This window comes from Muscardinus avellanarius (assembly GCF_963383645.1).
Source record: "Muscardinus avellanarius genome assembly, chromosome: 5".
Classification (NCBI taxonomy): Eukaryota; Metazoa; Chordata; class Mammalia; order Rodentia; family Gliridae; genus Muscardinus; species Muscardinus avellanarius.
This window is the reverse complement of record NC_137790.1, coordinates 54,954,509-54,973,348: the sequence shown is the minus strand read 5'-3', so window position 1 is coordinate 54,973,348 and position 18,840 is coordinate 54,954,509. Positions and strand designations below refer to the sequence as shown.

Genomic DNA, 18,840 nt, shown 5'->3' with positions numbered 1-18,840 from the left:
AAATTAATTACTGGTTAAACAGAGTAAGGAAGGTGTGGAAAGGACCAGCACACTTTTCTCAAGCTTCCTCAAGTTGAATTCAAATTTATTTCTCCTCCATGTATTCTTTGCCTGCTTGGCATGCGTTCTCTCTGTCTCTGTCTCTGTCCCTCTCTCTCTGTGTCTCTCTGTCTCTGTCCCGCTCTCTCCCTCCCTCCCTCCCTCTCTCTCTCTCCCTCCCTCCCTCTCTCTCTCTCCCTCCCTCCCTCTCTCTCTCCCTCCCTCCCTCTCTCCCTCCCCCTCTCTCCTTTCCCCTCTCTTCCTCCCTCTCCCTCTCTCCCTCCCTCTCTCTCACTCTCCCTCCCCCTCTCTCCATCCCTCTCTCCTTCCCTCTCTCTCTCCATCCCTCTCTCCTTCCCTCTCTCTCTCCATCCCTCTCTCCTTCCCTCTCTCTCTCCATCCCTCTCTCCTTCCCTCTCTCTCTCCCTTCCTCCCTCTTTCCCTCCCTCCCTCTCTCCCTCTCCCTCTCTCTCCTCTCCCCTCTCAACTCTTCCTAGGTCAGTTTTTCTCCAAGTGCATCCCTCAGCATGGTTGGAGTATTTTAAATAAAAACAGACTGTCAAGCAACTCTCCCAACTATTGGGTCAGAAACTTGAGAGGTGAAGTCCAGAAATGTGTGTTATAACAAGTCCTCCAGGTTCTTGAAAAAAAAAAATCACTGTCCTTGGACACTGAGTTTGCAGGACTCTTTACTAAATTTCAGTGACATTGATCATTTGCAACCTGGTGCTGCCAATTTCCCCTAGATGTTAGTGTCTGATTTCTTTACTGGAAAAACCCCTTTAATGTCAGCATTAGATTTTAAGCCCCTCTGTATCTTCACCATGAAGCTTGGCAATGCATACTTTGTTTTCTCAAATGCCACCTCAAGTGGACTCCAAGCAGTCCGCCATGGTACAGTTATCTCCTTCTTATGCTTCCAAAGATTTTTCTGCTCACTTAACTCCCTGCCTGGCACCCCACTATATTCCTGATTTTCCTTAAGCCCATGTCTTACTGGTCATTTTGATGTTCTATCCTACCATATAGGCTTTTATTTTTTTAAAGAAACTACTAGAAAGGAGGAGCCCAAAAGCTTTAAACACTCTACAATGTGTATACAAAGAAACTTTGTATCAAATATTCTATGTTTCCCATTTATGATTTTAGTTAACCAAAATATCTTGGAATGCATCATTCTATCTAAATGAAGGAACTGACCTCATTTAATAAAAAGGAAGCTCTTTATTCAATAGCAATTCCATACCTAAAAGTCTAATCATATATAAGTCTGCATTTGTCACTTATTCAGAAAGTGATCAAGAAGACATTCTGAGTTCTTACAAATTGATGATAGTGTTAGGGCTGAGGACTGCCAGGGGAATTGTCCTAGTTAGAAATCATATCTTTAATGAACTTAACACCAAGCAGAATACAGAAGTGCTCATAAATAACAGAGTAGAAAGTGAAACAGTATAAGATGAGTAAACACTGATTCTACAAAAAAAAATTATACAACCCTTGGGTGACATGAGTTTGGAGCGGAGGCTGGTAGTAGAATCTGAAGAGCAATTAGATTAGGACTTCTAAGATTAATAGTACTTGAATATTTTTCTAATGCATTAAAAGTAAATGGTTACAAACTGAGTTACTTACAGTAAATATCAAAGACGGCTTGTTCAGAATGAATTGTTTTCTGGCCATTTGGTCCATAGTATGTCACAGAGCAGGTGAATGGCATTTGTATATCAGCCTTGGTTGTCTTATACTCCAAGGATGATGTCATGGTATACAACTGAGTGACTGGATCCATTTCCTTTTTAAAAATTATGACCACAGCTGGAAAAAATGAAGAACACAAGTGAAAGAATATTTTTTTTTTGCTGTAAAGTCCTTAATTAAACATCATCACACCTTTGAGAAATGGTTTTGTCTTTATAATTGTATTTAACAGGAGAGAAAATTGACATGCATTGAGGTAGAGTGTCTTTTCAAAATCATGAATCAAAGACATAGACAAAAATAGAATCCTGGAATCCTATCTCCCACTCACTTTAATTAACTTCCAGAACATGCCATATGCAGAAATAATTTTCTCTGCTCTTGATTCTAAGAGCACAAGGGCGGAAATGATATTGTAAAAATCACGTAATGATTTAGTGGATACTTAAAGTAACAAAGAGAATTACAGATAAGAAGAGAACAACAGATTTAGATAACGGGTATTCTCAAGAATTCCTAGAGAAGGGCAAATCCAAGGAGGCCACTAGAATTTATTGCCCACCTCATACCCACCTCCGTCCAAGGGCTGCAGCACTTTCCCATTCCTGTACCATGTGATGTTGCCATCTGGGTAACTGTCTTTTGAAATGCAGTCACCCAACTGCAAGATAAAAGTGAAATGGTATTTCCTTGGTCAGTGAAGGGCTGTCAACTTGTAAGCTCCAGAATACTCAGCAAAAGCAGAGTCTTGACCCATTTATTTTCCAATACTGACTATAAAGACTAAATAATGCTTTCTTATATAAAGACAATTTAAAAAAATATGTTCTCTTTCATCCATTTTAAATATGCAGTAGAAAAAAATAAATATGCAGTAGATCTTGCCAGTTTTAATAAATGCACAGTAACTTAAAGGTATTACCAAGTTTCTTCTGACACTATTCAGTTTAAACATTAAGTAATATAATAAAACTACATTGACCTTGACTATTAACAATTCATAGATTTTTGGGGGGTACTGCGAATTGAACACAGGGACATTATACTTCTGAGATATATCACCAGCCTTAGTTTGAAACAACTTAGTGTCTCACTAAGTTGCTGAAAGCCTCACTAAGTTGTGGAGGTTGGCCTTGAGCCTGTGATCCCCTTCTGTCTCAGCCTCCAGGAACTGGAATTACAGATGTGTGCCACCACACTCACATTCATAGAACTTAAGAAACAAGAATGACTTAGTGTTCCAATGGGTTTGCCCCTTCAGTTTCATGCTGTGTATGTGAAATATATATATGTATATATATATACATATACATATATATCTATATATCTCTCAGACTTATGTATATTTATCAGGCCCTATAATCCTTGTCACTTTCTTTAAATGTGTTTTAACTTTAATACTCCATAGTTATCAAAGAATATCATGTAGAAAAATTTAATCTAATTCAAAGAACTTGGTTTCACACACAGAGAAAATTTTTTCTATTTTAGTGAAATTGAGATGATTCTGATGTGCTCAGATATGGAATCCCCACTTCAATGCCGCTTCCCTTCATACTTTCGCTAAGGTGAGTGTTCAAACCTGTTCTTACACCTTTATTTCAAACTTCCTATAGTTTGTCAACAGAATAAAGTCTAAACTCCCTACGTGGTTTATGAGATGTATTGTGATTCAGCTTTCCACACGTATCTCTTTCTGTACTCTTTTGCTTTCATTCTTAGCACCCAAATTTCCTGAAATATCAAAAGCTGAGGTTTTCTAGATGTGTCATTTCCTTTCATGTCTTATTATTTCACATCGTTCAAAGCCCTTTGTATATTTGGTCTAGAGAAAATCCATTCATCTTTCATTGATTTTATAACATTCAGTTCATTCAAATAAGAAAGACTACTGCTTCCAGAAATGATGACACGTTCCTTCACACTGGGGCACTTCGGATCCTTCACCAGGGACAGTGAGCATGGTGTTCCCACAGTGCTCTCTGCATTCTTGTTTATGGGCAGCTGCAACACGGCCAGCTTCACAAGAGCAAAGTCCACCTCATTTGTCCTGCCATCTGGGGACAGGAGAAGGCATCTGACATAAGACGAAAATTTTTCAATCGAAAACGACCTCTCTCACCTTTTTTAGTTGTTCTGTTTCGAGAAACGGTGCTTTGCTTACAATTTCAGGTTTAGATGGTTGCTCTAAAGTTAAGCAGAGAAGAGTTTTAAGTATACATGGAAAAAGAAAAAGGACGTCTGTGACTTGGTTGACAACAAGGAATAATTCATATACTTAAGACAGAAAGGAAAATAGGTTTCTTTATATATTCTGCATTTGAGAAACCAGAGAGGTTGTGAGGATCCCATTGTTTTGTATTGTTGGAAAGTACTCTTTAACTCTGACTCAAAGGTCTAGCCCTTCAAATATTCACTTTATTATTTTAAGTACTGTATTAAGTGCTTGTAATTCCTTTCAGTAAAATATGAGAAATGTTTACTGGATGCTTTATAAGCAGCAAATATGGATTTGAGAGTGAAACAGAGGTTAATGTGCTAAATAGAATATATTGTCTCTAATTGATTACCATGGCTACTTTCTACTTATCAATAACTTCCAACTCATTAGGTAAAGATGTTAATTCCATGAATTAGAATTACAGAGCTTCTTGTTTAAATGCACATTTCTAAGTCCCAAGCAGCCACTGAAGCAAAGTCTCTGGGGACAATCCAATCAATCTATATTTTTAACAAGTTCCTAGGGGATTTCTGGGCATAATGAAGTTTAAGAAACATTGCTCTCAAGTCATGAGAAACCTCGTTAGGGATGTAGAAGCTCAAATTTCCTAAACATCTCAAACTTTATCTTTGAAACTGTCACTATGTGAAACTACAAGTGTGGGGAAATCTTTCAAATTTGGAACCTGAGGTGGTGGACAGAAATATTTTAAATATAGAAAGTTCTATAAACATATTTTCTAACAGAGGCTTTGAGAACAACTGATTAAAATTTGCAGCAATTATTTATTACTGAAACGAACTTCAAGTCATTATTATCTGCTAGTTGCCTATCATTGATGAATGTTATATTTTTAAAATGGTTCTCACAATTAGCTTACAGAAAAGGTAAATTGCCTCATTATCATTAATTTTCAAGTCTCATGGAGCAGAATTATTCCATTCTCATATAAACAAAGAAAAATAACCAGCTACTTTTACTTCATAATCTTATTGTTTATCATCTTCAATATTTCTAACTGTGATTACCAAACTAAACTAAATTTGCTTTTGTATACATATTATTCAACTTGAAATTCAGTTATCAGACTAAATTACCTACTCAGACCATTATAGAAAACAAAGAAAAAGACAAAAAGTATTTTGGAGTAGCAAAATTAATATTACCACAGTGTGTTTAAAAAATAACCTTATTTAGGTTAATATTAAAGTTAATTTTCCTTTACAACTGTGTTTTATATTAGAAATTAGAATTATGAATATAATAAGTCTGCCTATGTGTTGAACTCATGCACCTTAATTATAAGAAAGTCTATGAACTATTAATTCTAGAAATATAATTCCACAGTTTTCACAATGATGATTATCTAATTTCCATATACTCTAACTAGAAATAAAACAAACAAAAAAGACAGAAAAATGGGGAAAGAGATGTAGAGGAGGAAATAAGCACCCCAAGGACAAGATGAGTGCAACAGAAAGTGGTGCTTGACCATCTAATTGTTGGGAAGATGACCACAACATTCTAAAAATGTGCCAGCAAATCTCCCAAAAATAGATGCTATTTTCAGCTAAATGTATGAGGTATAGGTTAAAGCCCTAAGCCTTTCCCTTATCAGTACATCTTGATATCACTATTTTGATAGAATATTATAAAAAGTAAAACTGAATTATTTTTATTTTTATTTTTTTTGGCGGTATTGGGGATGGAACTTAGGGGCCTTCTACCTCTGGGCTACACTCCCAGACCTATTTTTTTTATATTTTTATTTGGAAACAGGGTCTCTTAAGCCAGCGGAGGCTGGCTTCGAACCTGTGTGATCCTCCTGTCTCACCCTCCCAAGCGCAGGGATTACAAGCATGTACCACCATGCCTGACAAAACTGAATTATGTGAATTCTGTTTGAAATATGTTTTTATTTATTTATTTATTTATTTTTTATTTTTAATTTTTTTTTCTACAACACCCTAGCCCTATGTATGTATGTATGTATGTATGTATGTATGTATGTATTGGTACAAAAGATTGAACCTAAGGGGACTCTACCTCTGAGCTATATCCCCCACTCTTCTAAAAAACTTTTTATTGATGCATTATAGTCCTACATCTTAATGAGATAAAAGATGATGGAGACATACATGCATAATCTATGTTTGTAAAGGTCAATATCTAATACATTTATGATAGGAATGCATCTGGAATATTTAAATAGAAAATCCTTGAGTCTTTGGTAAGGAAGCCCAAGTTCTCTGGCCATTAAAATGTTATTTCAGTGACATCCTTTCTGAACCTCAGGAGACAAAAGATATTAAGTTCATTTACGTGGTTGAAAATAGTCAAAATTAAGAAAAGGATACGTGGTTTTTAGTGTTTCCTTCAATAGTATTATGTTTGGGATATTTGGAGAGACTTGAAAGTCCCCTATAAATTTAGGTTGTAAGTAGAAAGAATTGCTTCACAATTTGGCTGGATTTTACTACTTTCCACTTCACCAAAGTGGATATTGAAAGTTGGGCATAATGTCACCTGCTTACTACGTAGAAGGGATACCTTTACTTTGCACTGTAAATCTTGTGATATTACATCAAAGTGCACATAATCATAAACACTGGCATATTATAATTTTTGGTGTTTTCCAAATGGAAATATATAGTTTGTTTCTAAACTTTGAAACTGTAGCAAACCTAAAAAATCCTCAATAAAAGGATGCTTCATGTTAATCCTCTTTACATTTTTGTGCATCTTTTTATTTGGCAGAGTCAGAACAAAAATTGTGAAAATAATGATAATATCTATTGCATTTCCTTGAGTTATTTTCCCTTTAAACTCCTGTTTCAAACCCTCTATATTAACTACATATTTTGTATGCAATTTTCTCTTATATTAGGTTGTAACAATCGATGAATATTTGTTGGAGGACCATAAAAGAGGACACATACTATTTTAGCAAAATTGCATATTGATTCCAAAGTATTTTTTTTAAAAAAACTTTATGTGAATTATGTCTTAATATGATTCAAGGGTTCATAACCAAGTATACAACATAGAGAACAGCAATGCCACAAATTACTTGCCTTATTAAAGTAATTTAGTCAAGGGCACTAATTTAGAATTAAGCCAAATTTTACTTCTTCCCATTCATGACTAGCTTCTCTAAAAGCATTCAGCTGAGTATGATGAAACCATACCGTAGTTCATTTCCTTTCTTAATGATCTAGCTATCTCAATTGAAGTAGCGAGAAGCTACACGAGCAAAACTAACACAAAGATGTGTTAGTTTAAAGTTATAGAATAAGGAGATGAAAAACAAACTTTTTAATGTTTGTTGTAAATCTGATAGTATGGTTCTTTACAGGGTTTCTATATCACCGTATATGTTGGTGAAGAGGGCAGTTGATATCCATGACAGTGGGCAGCATACAACATCTATAGAAATGACATACTACTAAAATTCAAGTGATTTCTTTTTTAATCAAGTAGATTATGAACATTTTCCTGATATACTCCTTAGGATGATGCCAAAGTGCTTTTCCAGGTCCTTCCAGTAATCAACCCTCACAACTCATGGAGTAGTTTAAGACTATGATGTCAATGGATCATGCTGTGCCTAACTCATTAGATGGCATAATGAATGTTCCATATTTAAAGAATCAAACTGTAATATACAGTTTAGTTCTCATTTGTCAAATGGGTCATTTTCAGTTTCTATCCCCCTTAAAGAATTATTTTCAGATAGAATAACTTTCCTGGGGAGGATGCAACAGGGGACATTCAATTCTGGTAAAATATTGACATCAGGTATCCAGATGAAGGGCATCCAAATAAAAGCTCTGAAATAACTCGGTGTGAAGCCAACAAGCACTGCCTAGCGCCTTAAGAACTGGATCATTCATGCATGGAATTATGGTACAGGAATAGTCCTCCTTGCAATACTACAGAACACTACCAGAGTAGGGGAAACTAGCAGCTTAGCATGGATTATGATATTCAAATGCTTTTAAGAGCTGGACTCTCCTTTTGTCCCTTCTTTTTTTTTTTTTTTTTTTGTGTGTGTGTTTGTGTGTGTGTGTTTTGTTTTTTGAGACAAGCTCTCCCTATGTTCCCCAGAACACAGGGAAGTTGGCCCCTAACTCAACGCTCAAGCGATCCTTGTGCCTCTACCTCCTGAGTAGCTGAGACTAATTTTTCTTCATGAACAAGTTATCCGGAATAACTCTAAAAACATGTAATAAACAGAGTTCTAATAAGGGCAGCTTCTCACCTTTTGGAACCCTCTTTAACTCTTGAAGGGAACTCCGGCAACAGAATGGAAAAATCTCTACCTAATCTCCAGCATTCATTTTACTGATGAGGCCATTTGAACCCCAGGTTGGTGAAGAGACCTGCCCAAGGTCAGACATTAATAGCATCTCTGCCAAAGTACTGTCTTTTGGTGAACAGCTCTTGCTTCTTCCAAGTCACCACCCACAGCCATGAGGCTCTCCAATACCCATTTGACCTTTAAGCTTTTGCACAATCACTGAAATGAATCTTCAGAAACATTTACAGGCCTGCTTTTGTTTCTGAATGGTTTTATTAACCTCAAATGTGCAGTAAGTGCAAACATAGTTTACTTTTGATGCCATTCAACTAACAAATAAAGAGCTTATCAGTGGTGACAAAGCATGTCTTTCATTTGGATTTGGCTGGCTTATAGGTACAATTTCTTGCATCTGAGCTATAGCTTAAAACTAAACAAACCTAGTGGAAAGGTAAAGTCATCAGTCAAGGCCTCTAGTTTGAATAAAAACTATTTGACTTTGCCCATGAGGATGGCAATCTGCAGCAGGCTGATCTAGGATTGGCTTGCAGGAGCTGCACTCAATTCTGTGGTACCCAGTGCATGTTGCTAGGTGATTCAACAGAGGGAAACAGAGGACTGATTGATGAGCCTAGTAACTCTTAAGTGACTGCAATACATACGCACACACAGAATCAAGTCTGCCTGTCACAACTGCTGTTTGCTTCACAAAAAGTGAAACAAAGTAAATCATTATGAAAAAAAAAGCAATGCCCCTATATGATCTTATAACATAGTCTTTATAATGCTCATTTCATTGGTTTCTCAGGATCTCATGATTTCTAGTCTAAAACACCATTTTCAAGAGTGTGTAACTTGTCTATGTAAATTTTCTCTGGCCTGCAGCCTGGAATGCAAATCCTGTTTCTGAGAATCACTTTGTTTTCAACAACATTCAAAAGAAAAGGGGGCAGGGGTGCTGGCGGTATATGGGGTTTGAGTTTGCTTTCACAATTATGGAACCCTCTTTATTCCAGAAGAGCTTACAAATTTTATTGAATTAGACCGATTGATTTTTTTTAAAGATTTTAATGCATTTTTTTCCAAAGGGAAAATTTGAAAATGTCACAAATGATTCAAATGTAACAAAATGAATTTTTTCAGCTTTCTTACATAGTATTAAAACTGAAAATGACCAATAACTATACATAGCTATTAGAGTGCTGTGACTTATTCTCCATGCCTACTTGGGTAATTTTGATATTTGATTGTATTTATGATATAATGGCCTATAATAAAAACATTTTTGTTGTTCTCTTTAGATAAAAGTATTATGAGTAGTATCCACCCATATTTCTAATACTATCTAAATGAAATAAAAGAAAGAAAAATATATGTGGGCCATTGACAAATTGTCCATTATTTACTTAATGTGTTTTATGGAAGTAGGTATGACTGACAAGCTCTTGGTACTTGGTTTGATTCATAAAATGGTTGAGGTGGAGATGATGGTTTCAGGAAATTACCTTCTAAGCTGAAAGGTAATCAACTGAAATATGTAATATGCTTTTACAAGGTTCTTCTGGGGAACAAAGGTTTCCTTTGATAGTATAAGTACTCTTTGAATCTACATCATGAACCTGGAGGAGCCTTGAAGTTCATAAAACTACGTAAGGGATAGATCTGCTTAGTTGCATGGGTTATTACAAGAGAAACAGGAAAAATCAATGGTTACTTGCTGTAGTTGGAGGCCCTCTGAGTTTCTTTGTTCATTATTTATTTTAATAATTTCTAAGTGCTGTCAAGTTATCAGAAAGCAAAAGAAAAAACTGGAAAGTAAAATCTTTTGTTCTATTTAAAAATACTGACATTCTGAAACTTCTGAGATCTATTTTCCTCTTGAATTTATAAAATGATGATGTAACTGAGGTGGGACTTTGTGTATGAATTTTAAAAGATAAACTGCTTTAATTATAGCTGTTCAAGTCATTCATTTGCATAGTTATTTGCACAGTAACATTTACTATATATTATTACTAGGCAAGGTAACTTTGCCATAGTGACTACAGTAATGAGCCAGATTTTTTTCTACAATTTCTTTTTTTTCCAACCCTCCTCTAGTTTCTCTCCTTGGTGCATCCTACACATACATTCATGCCATACTGAAGTGTGTGTGTGTGTGTGTGTGTGTGTGTGTGTGTGTGTGTGTTAATTTTGGAGCAATTTTCTAAACCAAACAAGCACTTTGACATCTAAAACAGTGAGCATAAAAAGTCAGGAAACCATATATATATATATATATATATATATATATATATATATATACATGTGTGTATGTATGTATATATGTATATACATATTTTATATCAGCACATATATATTTATTATATATGCACATGAAAGGCTTAGATATCTAAATCATAAGATAGCTTAAATTTGCTTCCTTTGTTGTTTTTATATATTAAATGATAATTTTGTGTGGTTCAGCCTGATACACATATATAAACATCCATGATATGCATGATTATACATACATCATATATCTGTATATGTTATAGAAAATGTTTTTGTACATATCAGTGAAAGTTAGATATATCATGCCAGTTATCATTAGTAGTACTCTGTATCTCAGAAAATTTTGCATGACAAAACAACAGAGAATATTGGTTGTTCCTCACTGAAAATCTATTTGGATATCAGACTGCTTTCTTTGCTGACAGTGTGCATGAGCAGAAGGAAATCTCTAAAATCCTCCTGTAAATGCCTGCTGAGAAGACTTTGCAGAGCGCTAAGTTTTCTTCACGAAGATCATGTTCTAGGACCAGTTGGCAACCCCACTTAGCAATGACGCTGCAGACTACTTACTGAACACCTTGACTATTGTTGGAGCCTCAAACACGTTGTCCTCAGTGACTAGCATGCACACGAATCTCTTTTCATCACTGATCTTTGCATTACTGATGGACAAAGTATAGTTTTCTGAGAGGTTCAATCTGTCTTTGTATTCTGGCACATCGTCATATTGCACACTTTTTTTTGTAGAGGACCTGAAGGCAATAAATACTGGGGAGCCATCGGGCTTTTCCTAAAAATTAAAACAGTAATACATTTTAAAGACAAACAAATTCAGAGGTTTCAGAATTGCATCCAGAATAACAAAATTTCTCTTGCCACATTCTTTTACCGATATGTATGGTTTTTGTTCAAAAAGAATAATTTTGGATCCAAGCCTCACATAAATCATTGGTTACAGAAAACGACTTTTCATAAGAAGGGAAACCATAAGTTCTTTCATAGGTATTGATTTAAATGTGTGAAAATAAAAAAGAAAGACCTCTGGGAACCTGAGCAGTTCTCACATCCAGAGGACAAAAGAAACTGACAAGGGCTAATCTTGTGTTTAATATGAAATTAAAGATAGACAAAAACATGTAGAGTGTACAAAATGATGTCCAGATGACTATCATGTCAAGCATATATTTGAGCTAAAAATGGTGGTTTAGATATCCTTCACAGTTATCTTCTATATATCGTTTACTTTAATCTACATACTTTAAATATCCACATCTTTCAAACAGGACTGATGTGGCTGACCTTTCCACATCACACCATTGATCAGTCTCCATGGAGGAACAGTATTTACCCTGTAAAGCAATCATTTCCACTAAGCAAGAGAATCAGATGAACGCCTAGAATCTAGAGTTCTGCTATCTGTGATATATTACAACCTAAAAGGCTTTCATATAAAAACTTATTAACAGAGTAAGAAATAAGCTGGCAATATAAAATTGGGCCAGGAACATTGAGACACATTTTGCAATCATTCCTCTGGTTTGAAAAAAAAATCTTCTTACTTAATAAGATATTTAGCCTACAACAGGGGCCAGTCTTGTCTTTACTCACCTCACAAGGCTTTTGAGAAAATAAAATGTGATAAAGCATGTTAGAATTTATGACAAACTTTTAAGATTCATGCAGACAAAATTTTTAAAACATATTAATTTCTCAGCTTATCTCGGAGTCCAAAAGTTTTAGTTTCTTAAATATCTGAATGTATTCATACTATTCTTCCTAAATCTTTTTGTTTTTTATCACAGGTTTACAATACAAAGCCTTGCTTTAAATCGTTCCTTGATGGGAAGTATGCTAGCACAGCCTTAAGTTTCTGTATTCATTTCTTTATGCAATACATAATCATTATTGGTTTTTGAGCACTTACTTACATGGAAGGTGCTTTCTTTGGGCTTTTTATACAGTAGCTAATTGAATACTTGTAATAAAACTCTAAGTTATAGTTATAATATCAGTCTCATTTCCAGGTTAGATAATGAAGGTGGGGTTTAGTTAGATAACTTTCCAGAGCCTCAGCTGATAGGGCAGATTTGAGCCCAGTAGCCTGGCTCCTTCATGGTCATATTTGATAATGGTTTGGTACCTTTTCTGTACTAGACACATAGCAGATGCTAATGGAAGGACTGGGCCTGGAGGAGAGACCAGGAAGCTATGTTCCCCAGCCACAGGGCATTCACAGTGATGGGGAGAAACTGGCCTATCTTTTTTCTATGTTTGTTCCTTTTTACTTTTTTCACACTTTCCTCATGTGTTTTAGGGCACTGCACTAAATTAGAGCACATCTATTACTTCTGCAAATCAATCGTGACTTTAGGGCAAGTAGTACTTCAAGGGCAACTCATCAGTTTATTGCTGGAGCTTTCTGTTTAACTAACCATTGGTTTTCAGTACTATATTGTGCCAGTTCAGTTTAGGTGAAAACAACTCCCTGGTTAGAGTAGAATTTTCTATGATCACAGATTTTTTATTGTTGTTGTTGTTTTTGGTACTGGAGATGGAACCCAGAGGCATTCTACTTCCGTGTGACACCCCTAGCCCTATTTTTTATTCTTTATTTTGAAACGGCATCTCACTGAGTTGCAGAGGGCCTCACTAAGTAGCTGAGGCTGTCCTCAAACTGGGATCCTCTTGTCTCAGCCTCCCAATTGCTGGGATTATAAGCGTAAGCCACCATGCCTGGCTTTTTTTTTTTTTTTTGTCTTTTTGTCACTGGATTCCATTTATTTTGATAGAGAACTTGATCCAGTGGATGAATTATGTGATAGACTCCTAAGCTATCATGGACATGGGGGATGCTAATAGACATTGTCCTCATGGGCCTTAACTTCATATTTCCATGTTTATAGGAATGTAGAAATAGTTCAAAATTGCCTGGAGTGAGCGGGTGAGAGGAGGGAGTGGAGAGGTGGCGTGCTGTCTAGCTGCTGCCTGCCTTCCGTGTGCCCCTACACTAGCACAGTGTGCTTGTGACTCAGTCTTCATCACTGACTTTCTCAAGCAATTCCCACGTGTCAAGTACTAGCATGCATTCTGATATCAATTGCTTCATGTAACCCTTCCAGCAACACTGTAAGAAAGATATTATTTCATTTTAAAATGAGAAAATAGCGGTCAGTTCATTTGCACAGAATCCCAAAGGGAGTATACCATAGAACCTGCCAGTCTGACTTTGGAACCCATATTTTATTTTATTATTATTATATTTATTTATTTATTTATTTATTTATTTATTTATTTATTTTGGTGGTACTGGGGTTCCTGGAAGCCCTTCTACCTCCGGGCTACACTCCCAGACCTATTTTTACATTTTTATTTGGAAACAGGGTCTCCTAAGCCAGCGCGCGGGGCTGGCTTTGAACCTGCGCGATCCTCCTGTCTCTGCCTCCCAAGCGCGGAGATTACAAGCGTGCGCCATCAGCCCGGCGGAACCCATATTTTAAATGTTTGTGTCAGACCACCCTCTGAGCTCAAGCTTAAACTCACTCCTGGAATGTTTTTGCAAAAATTTCTTTTTTTTTTTTTTCTGGGAGATATTTGAGGAAAAATGTTGGATGGTAAGCAAAGTAAAAGAAGACCAATAACCAGTAAGAAATGAATCAGGCTATGACCTCAGGCAATATTCAAAAAGCTCTGAGAAGTTTAAAAAACATTTCTTAAACTTATTGTTCCTTCCTTCCTTTCTTTCTTTCTCTTTCTTTCTTCCTTTCTTCCTTTCTTTTTTTGTACTAGAGACTGAACTCAGATATGTTCTACCTTTGAGCTTCATTTCCAGCACTATTTTAGTTTTGATTTTTAAATGGTCTCACTACATTGCCAAGGACCTTGTTAAGTCGCTTAGGCCAGCCTTGAAACTGTGATCCTCCTGTCTCAGCCTTCCAAGTACTGGGATTGCAGGCATGGATAACTGAGCCCAGGTAGTATTTCTTAAACTTAACCATCAAATCCTTTCCTTATGCAAATACTTTTTAATATTTCAAGGAGCTAAGGAAACTGCTATATTTCCCAAGAAAACCTTCTGTCTAATGGAAGCCTGCAAACTGCTGTGTGTCTCATATGGTCCAGCACTGGGAAAGCAAATCATAGACATCTTTTGTTGATTTTACTAATTAGATTGAGAGACTTTTTCAGTCCAAATTACCTAGCAATTCTATATTTACCTACCAAAATTTCTGCTCTCCATTTGCAGACCCATCTACAATCATACCTGAGAAAATCTGATTATGCTGTATGCTAGATATGATAAAATCAACAGTGTTAAGTATAGTGTTAAATCCTACAACATCAATATGGTTATAAAATTAAGCACCAGAAATAAGCTTGTAATGCTGAAGACTAATTCCCAGTGAATATCAGTATGATCTGGTTGTTGGTGGATCTTGCTTTTGCAACCCTCCTATCAGACAGAGCAGGGACAAGTAGAAAAAGATTGCCCCCCTACAGGAAGCTCTGTCCTATACTCCAGAGATTATACTCTGGAACTATGCCATTTTTCTCTATCTCTAAAACTTAGCATGACTCTCTCAGACTCATATGACTTAAAAATTACATATTCATTAGATTTATTTTAAAACAGCATGTTATGTAAGACTTAGAAATTTTATTGACATTCAATATATTCATCCTACTTTCTAATATTTGTACCCACAGATGAACATTAAGTCAACTTAAAATTCACATTCACTCACAGAAACAATTGCATTTTTAAAACTTACATATTTCCATTTGCCAAACATGAGATTCTGAGGTACATCGAGTTGGCAAGGCATGGTAATGGTATCTCCATATGCCGAATTTACAGTATACCTTCCAAAACCTTTGGATAAAAGGAGAAAAAAATGTAAGTGTTTACTTGAAGTTATAACATAGAAACATAGTGGTATTAGCAGATGGATTATCTTCTTCACTATATTTCCTATGAACATATCTCACAGAAATGTGAAATTATACAAAGGTTAACATGTTTAAAATTCTCAAAACTAAGCCAGGTATGGTGGGGCACATCTGTAATCCCGACACTAGGAAGTCTGGAACAAGTATATCTGAAGTTTGAGGACAGCCTCAGCAATGTAGAGAGACTCTTAGAAACTTAGAGAGACTTTAAAAGAAAAATAACATAGGGCTGGGAGTATAACTCTAAGGTAAAAAAAGCTCCTGAGTTCAGTTCCCAGTAGCACACACACACACAAACCCCAAACCCATTCTCTCTCTCTCTCTCTCTCTCTCTCTCTCTCTCTCTCTCTCTCTCTCTCTCTCTCTCTCTCTCTCTCTCACACACACACACACACGCACACTTTATCTTCTGGAAAAATTTAAAAACTGAGACCAAGCCAGGCCTGGTGGCATACTCCCTGTAATTTCAGTCAGTACTTGGGAGGCTGAGACAGGAGTGCAGGCTCAAGACCTGATTTCACAAGGTTGCCTCAGCAACCTACTGAAACTATTTTAAAACAATAAAAATGAAAAGGGGTATGGGGTGTACCTCAGGCGTAGAGTGCCCCTACATTTCATCACTAGTACAAAAAAAAACAAACCTATAACCTAATACATTGAAGATCAAAACTTAATGTTATCTTTATTGGGGAAAATGAGCATTAAAATGGTTTATTTTTAGGAATATAGGTTAAAACACTAACTTGCATTTTAATTTTGTATAAAAATAAAATAACATGGTAATATTTACTTATTTATTTATTTACTTTTTGTGTTACTGGTGGTTTAACCCAGGGGGATTCTACCTCCAAGCTATAACCCCAGCCTGATTTTTTATACTTTATTTTGAAACAGGGCCTCACTAAGTAGCTGAGGCCAACTGTAAACCTGTGATCTTCCTGTCTCAGTCTCCCAAGTAGTGGGATTACAAGCATGAGCCACCATGCCCAGCTGTAACATGGTAATATTTATAGTTGAAAATTCTTCATTTAAAGTGTCATTTATAAAGTGATCAGCTACTTTTTAAGGAGCCAAATTAATCCACAATCTGCTACTATTGTACCGAAAAACATACTAGTTTTATTTAGTTTTTTAAAACAAATGAGAAATCATTAAAATATGGAAAAGTAATTTTTACATAGAAATGTAAAATACAGCCAGGTGTGGTGGTGCATGCTTGTAATCCCAGCTTTCGGGAGACTAGAGTATCATGGTTTGGGGACAGCCTCAGCTACTTAGTGAGGCCCCTTGCAACTCAGTGGAACCTGTTTTAAAAATAAAGGATAAAATGAATTAGGGATAGGGGTAGCACTCAGAGGTAGACTGCCCCTGGGTTTCATCCCCACCCAGTACTAAAAAAAAAAAAAAAAAAGAAGAAATGTAAAACACATTTATATATATTATGTATATATTCATGAAGTTAAAAAACAGTACTTATAGACACAAACACTACATGTTTTCTTACATTTTGTAAGGTAGAAAATCAAGTTTAAAGTAGAATAGCAATTACTAGAAGCTAGAAAGGGTAGGAGGTTGAGGAAAACTGGATAATGTGTTCTAAAGCAGAGAGAAAGGAGTGAGTTCTAGAATTCTAAAGCATAGCAGAGTGACTATAGGTCATAATTCTATTATTTATTTTATGAAGAACTAGAAGAAAGGAGGCTGAAGCTCTCAAACATAAATAAATTATAAGGAGATGGAAGTATAAATCACCCTGATTTAATTGAATATATATATATATATATATATATATATATATATATATATATATATATATATATATATAAATTTTAAACATGTGCTGTACCCCATAAATATGTGCTAGGACTACATATTAGTTTTCAAAAAACCCTAAGTCATTTTAATTTGTCAATAAGAGAAAAATATTATATAACTTAAACTTCTGTTGTTTAAAAATTCTTTAAAACTTGAAACATTTACAACTGAATGTATATTAGTATCCTAATTGTATAGTGTGAGGAGCTCTTTTATTAAGCTGCAGAGAAAAAAAAAAAGAATATTTTGTCCACCAGGTGGTGCTAAAGGGCAAAGCTAAGGCGATCTGCAGCACATAAATAAAACCATCTCACAACTTTTGGAAGACACAGAGCTGGGTGGATGCCATCTTCTACGGTTACCCATTAATCACAGTGTACATAAAAATTTCACACAGGGATAAAAATCATTAATCGTAGTAAAGAAAAAAAAGTAATAAAATTCCCATTTTAAAATTCTAACGGTTTCAATGGATACTTTTCCTTTAAGCAATTTGTCCCAGTGAACAAAAACATAAAAAACAAAGCACACTATATGCAACAAAACCACTAGTTTTCACATTTTTTACCATTTTTTAGATACAGAATGCAAAATATAAGAAGAGAAAATATATTTTCACTTGCTATTCAAGATGAAAGGTATACTTAAATTTGTTTATCACATGTTTAGGATAAGAATGAAAAACTGCCGGTTTAATTTTGCTTTGTGTTCTCCATACCGTAACTATAATTACTTTTAACTTCAAACCAACATAAGCAGAAGACTATAAATTAAGAAATGGTCTTTACAGCCTTGGTAAAATAAAAATATTTTTTAAACTCTAAGTGTGTGTGTGTGTGTTGCAAGGGATCAAACATAAGGACACACATACTAGGCTAACATCCTACCACTGAGCTATATCCCTATCCCTAAAATTGGGTATTTAAATATATAGTCACAAGCATACAAACTAACATTAGGAAACTGCCTCATTCCACATTTCATAACTGTTGGCTCCTCCATGTGAAATTTCTACCATGTATTTTAAGACTTGTCATGCACTCACCACACAAGCCAAGGGAGCCACTTTGTAATTTCATATTTTATTTTTTTCATCAGTTTGTAGTAAAAGCTTTAAGATAACTTGTCTCTATACCTTAAATTTTAACAGGACATATATTTTTAGCCATCTTCTGTCATTACGAGAGCATGCCTTTCTTTGACAATTGGTGGTATCATCATTGCTGGATAACGAGTGACAACATTTCCTTTTTTTTTTTTTTTGTGGTACTGGGAATGAAACCCAGGGACATTCTAATTCCAAGCTGCACTCCCAGCCCTAATTTTTTATTCTTTATTTTGAAACAGGGTCTCACTGAGTTGCAAAGGGCCTCATTAAGTAGTAGCTAAGGCTTGTCTGCGAACCACGATCCTCCTGTCTCAGCCTCCCAAATGCTGAGAATACAAGTGTGCACCACCACATCCAGCAAGTGACAACATTTTAAAGACCTCAGATACCAATTAAGGCAAATCCTTTGCAAAGAAAAGGAAAAATAAGAAAAAT

General features: G+C 35.5%; 1 protein-coding gene across 2 annotated transcripts in view; it reads right to left on the bottom strand.

Annotated features, from left to right (window-relative positions):
- The window catches only part of ALCAM (activated leukocyte cell adhesion molecule), a gene marked incomplete at both ends in the record, with an annotated part of 204,076 nt that overhangs the window by 39,916 nt on the left and 145,320 nt on the right, over positions 1 to 18,840 (bottom strand). For both annotated transcript variants that reach the window (XM_080696135.1, XM_080696136.1), the window contains 5 exons: positions 1,675 to 1,857; positions 2,314 to 2,401; positions 3,863 to 3,927; positions 11,106 to 11,325; positions 15,305 to 15,405. In XM_080696135.1, the coding sequence (XP_080552261.1) occupies positions 1,675 to 1,857; positions 2,314 to 2,401; positions 3,863 to 3,927; positions 11,106 to 11,325; positions 15,305 to 15,405 (657 nt within the window). The remainder of the gene's footprint in view (positions 1 to 1,674; positions 1,858 to 2,313; positions 2,402 to 3,862; positions 3,928 to 11,105; positions 11,326 to 15,304; positions 15,406 to 18,840) is intronic.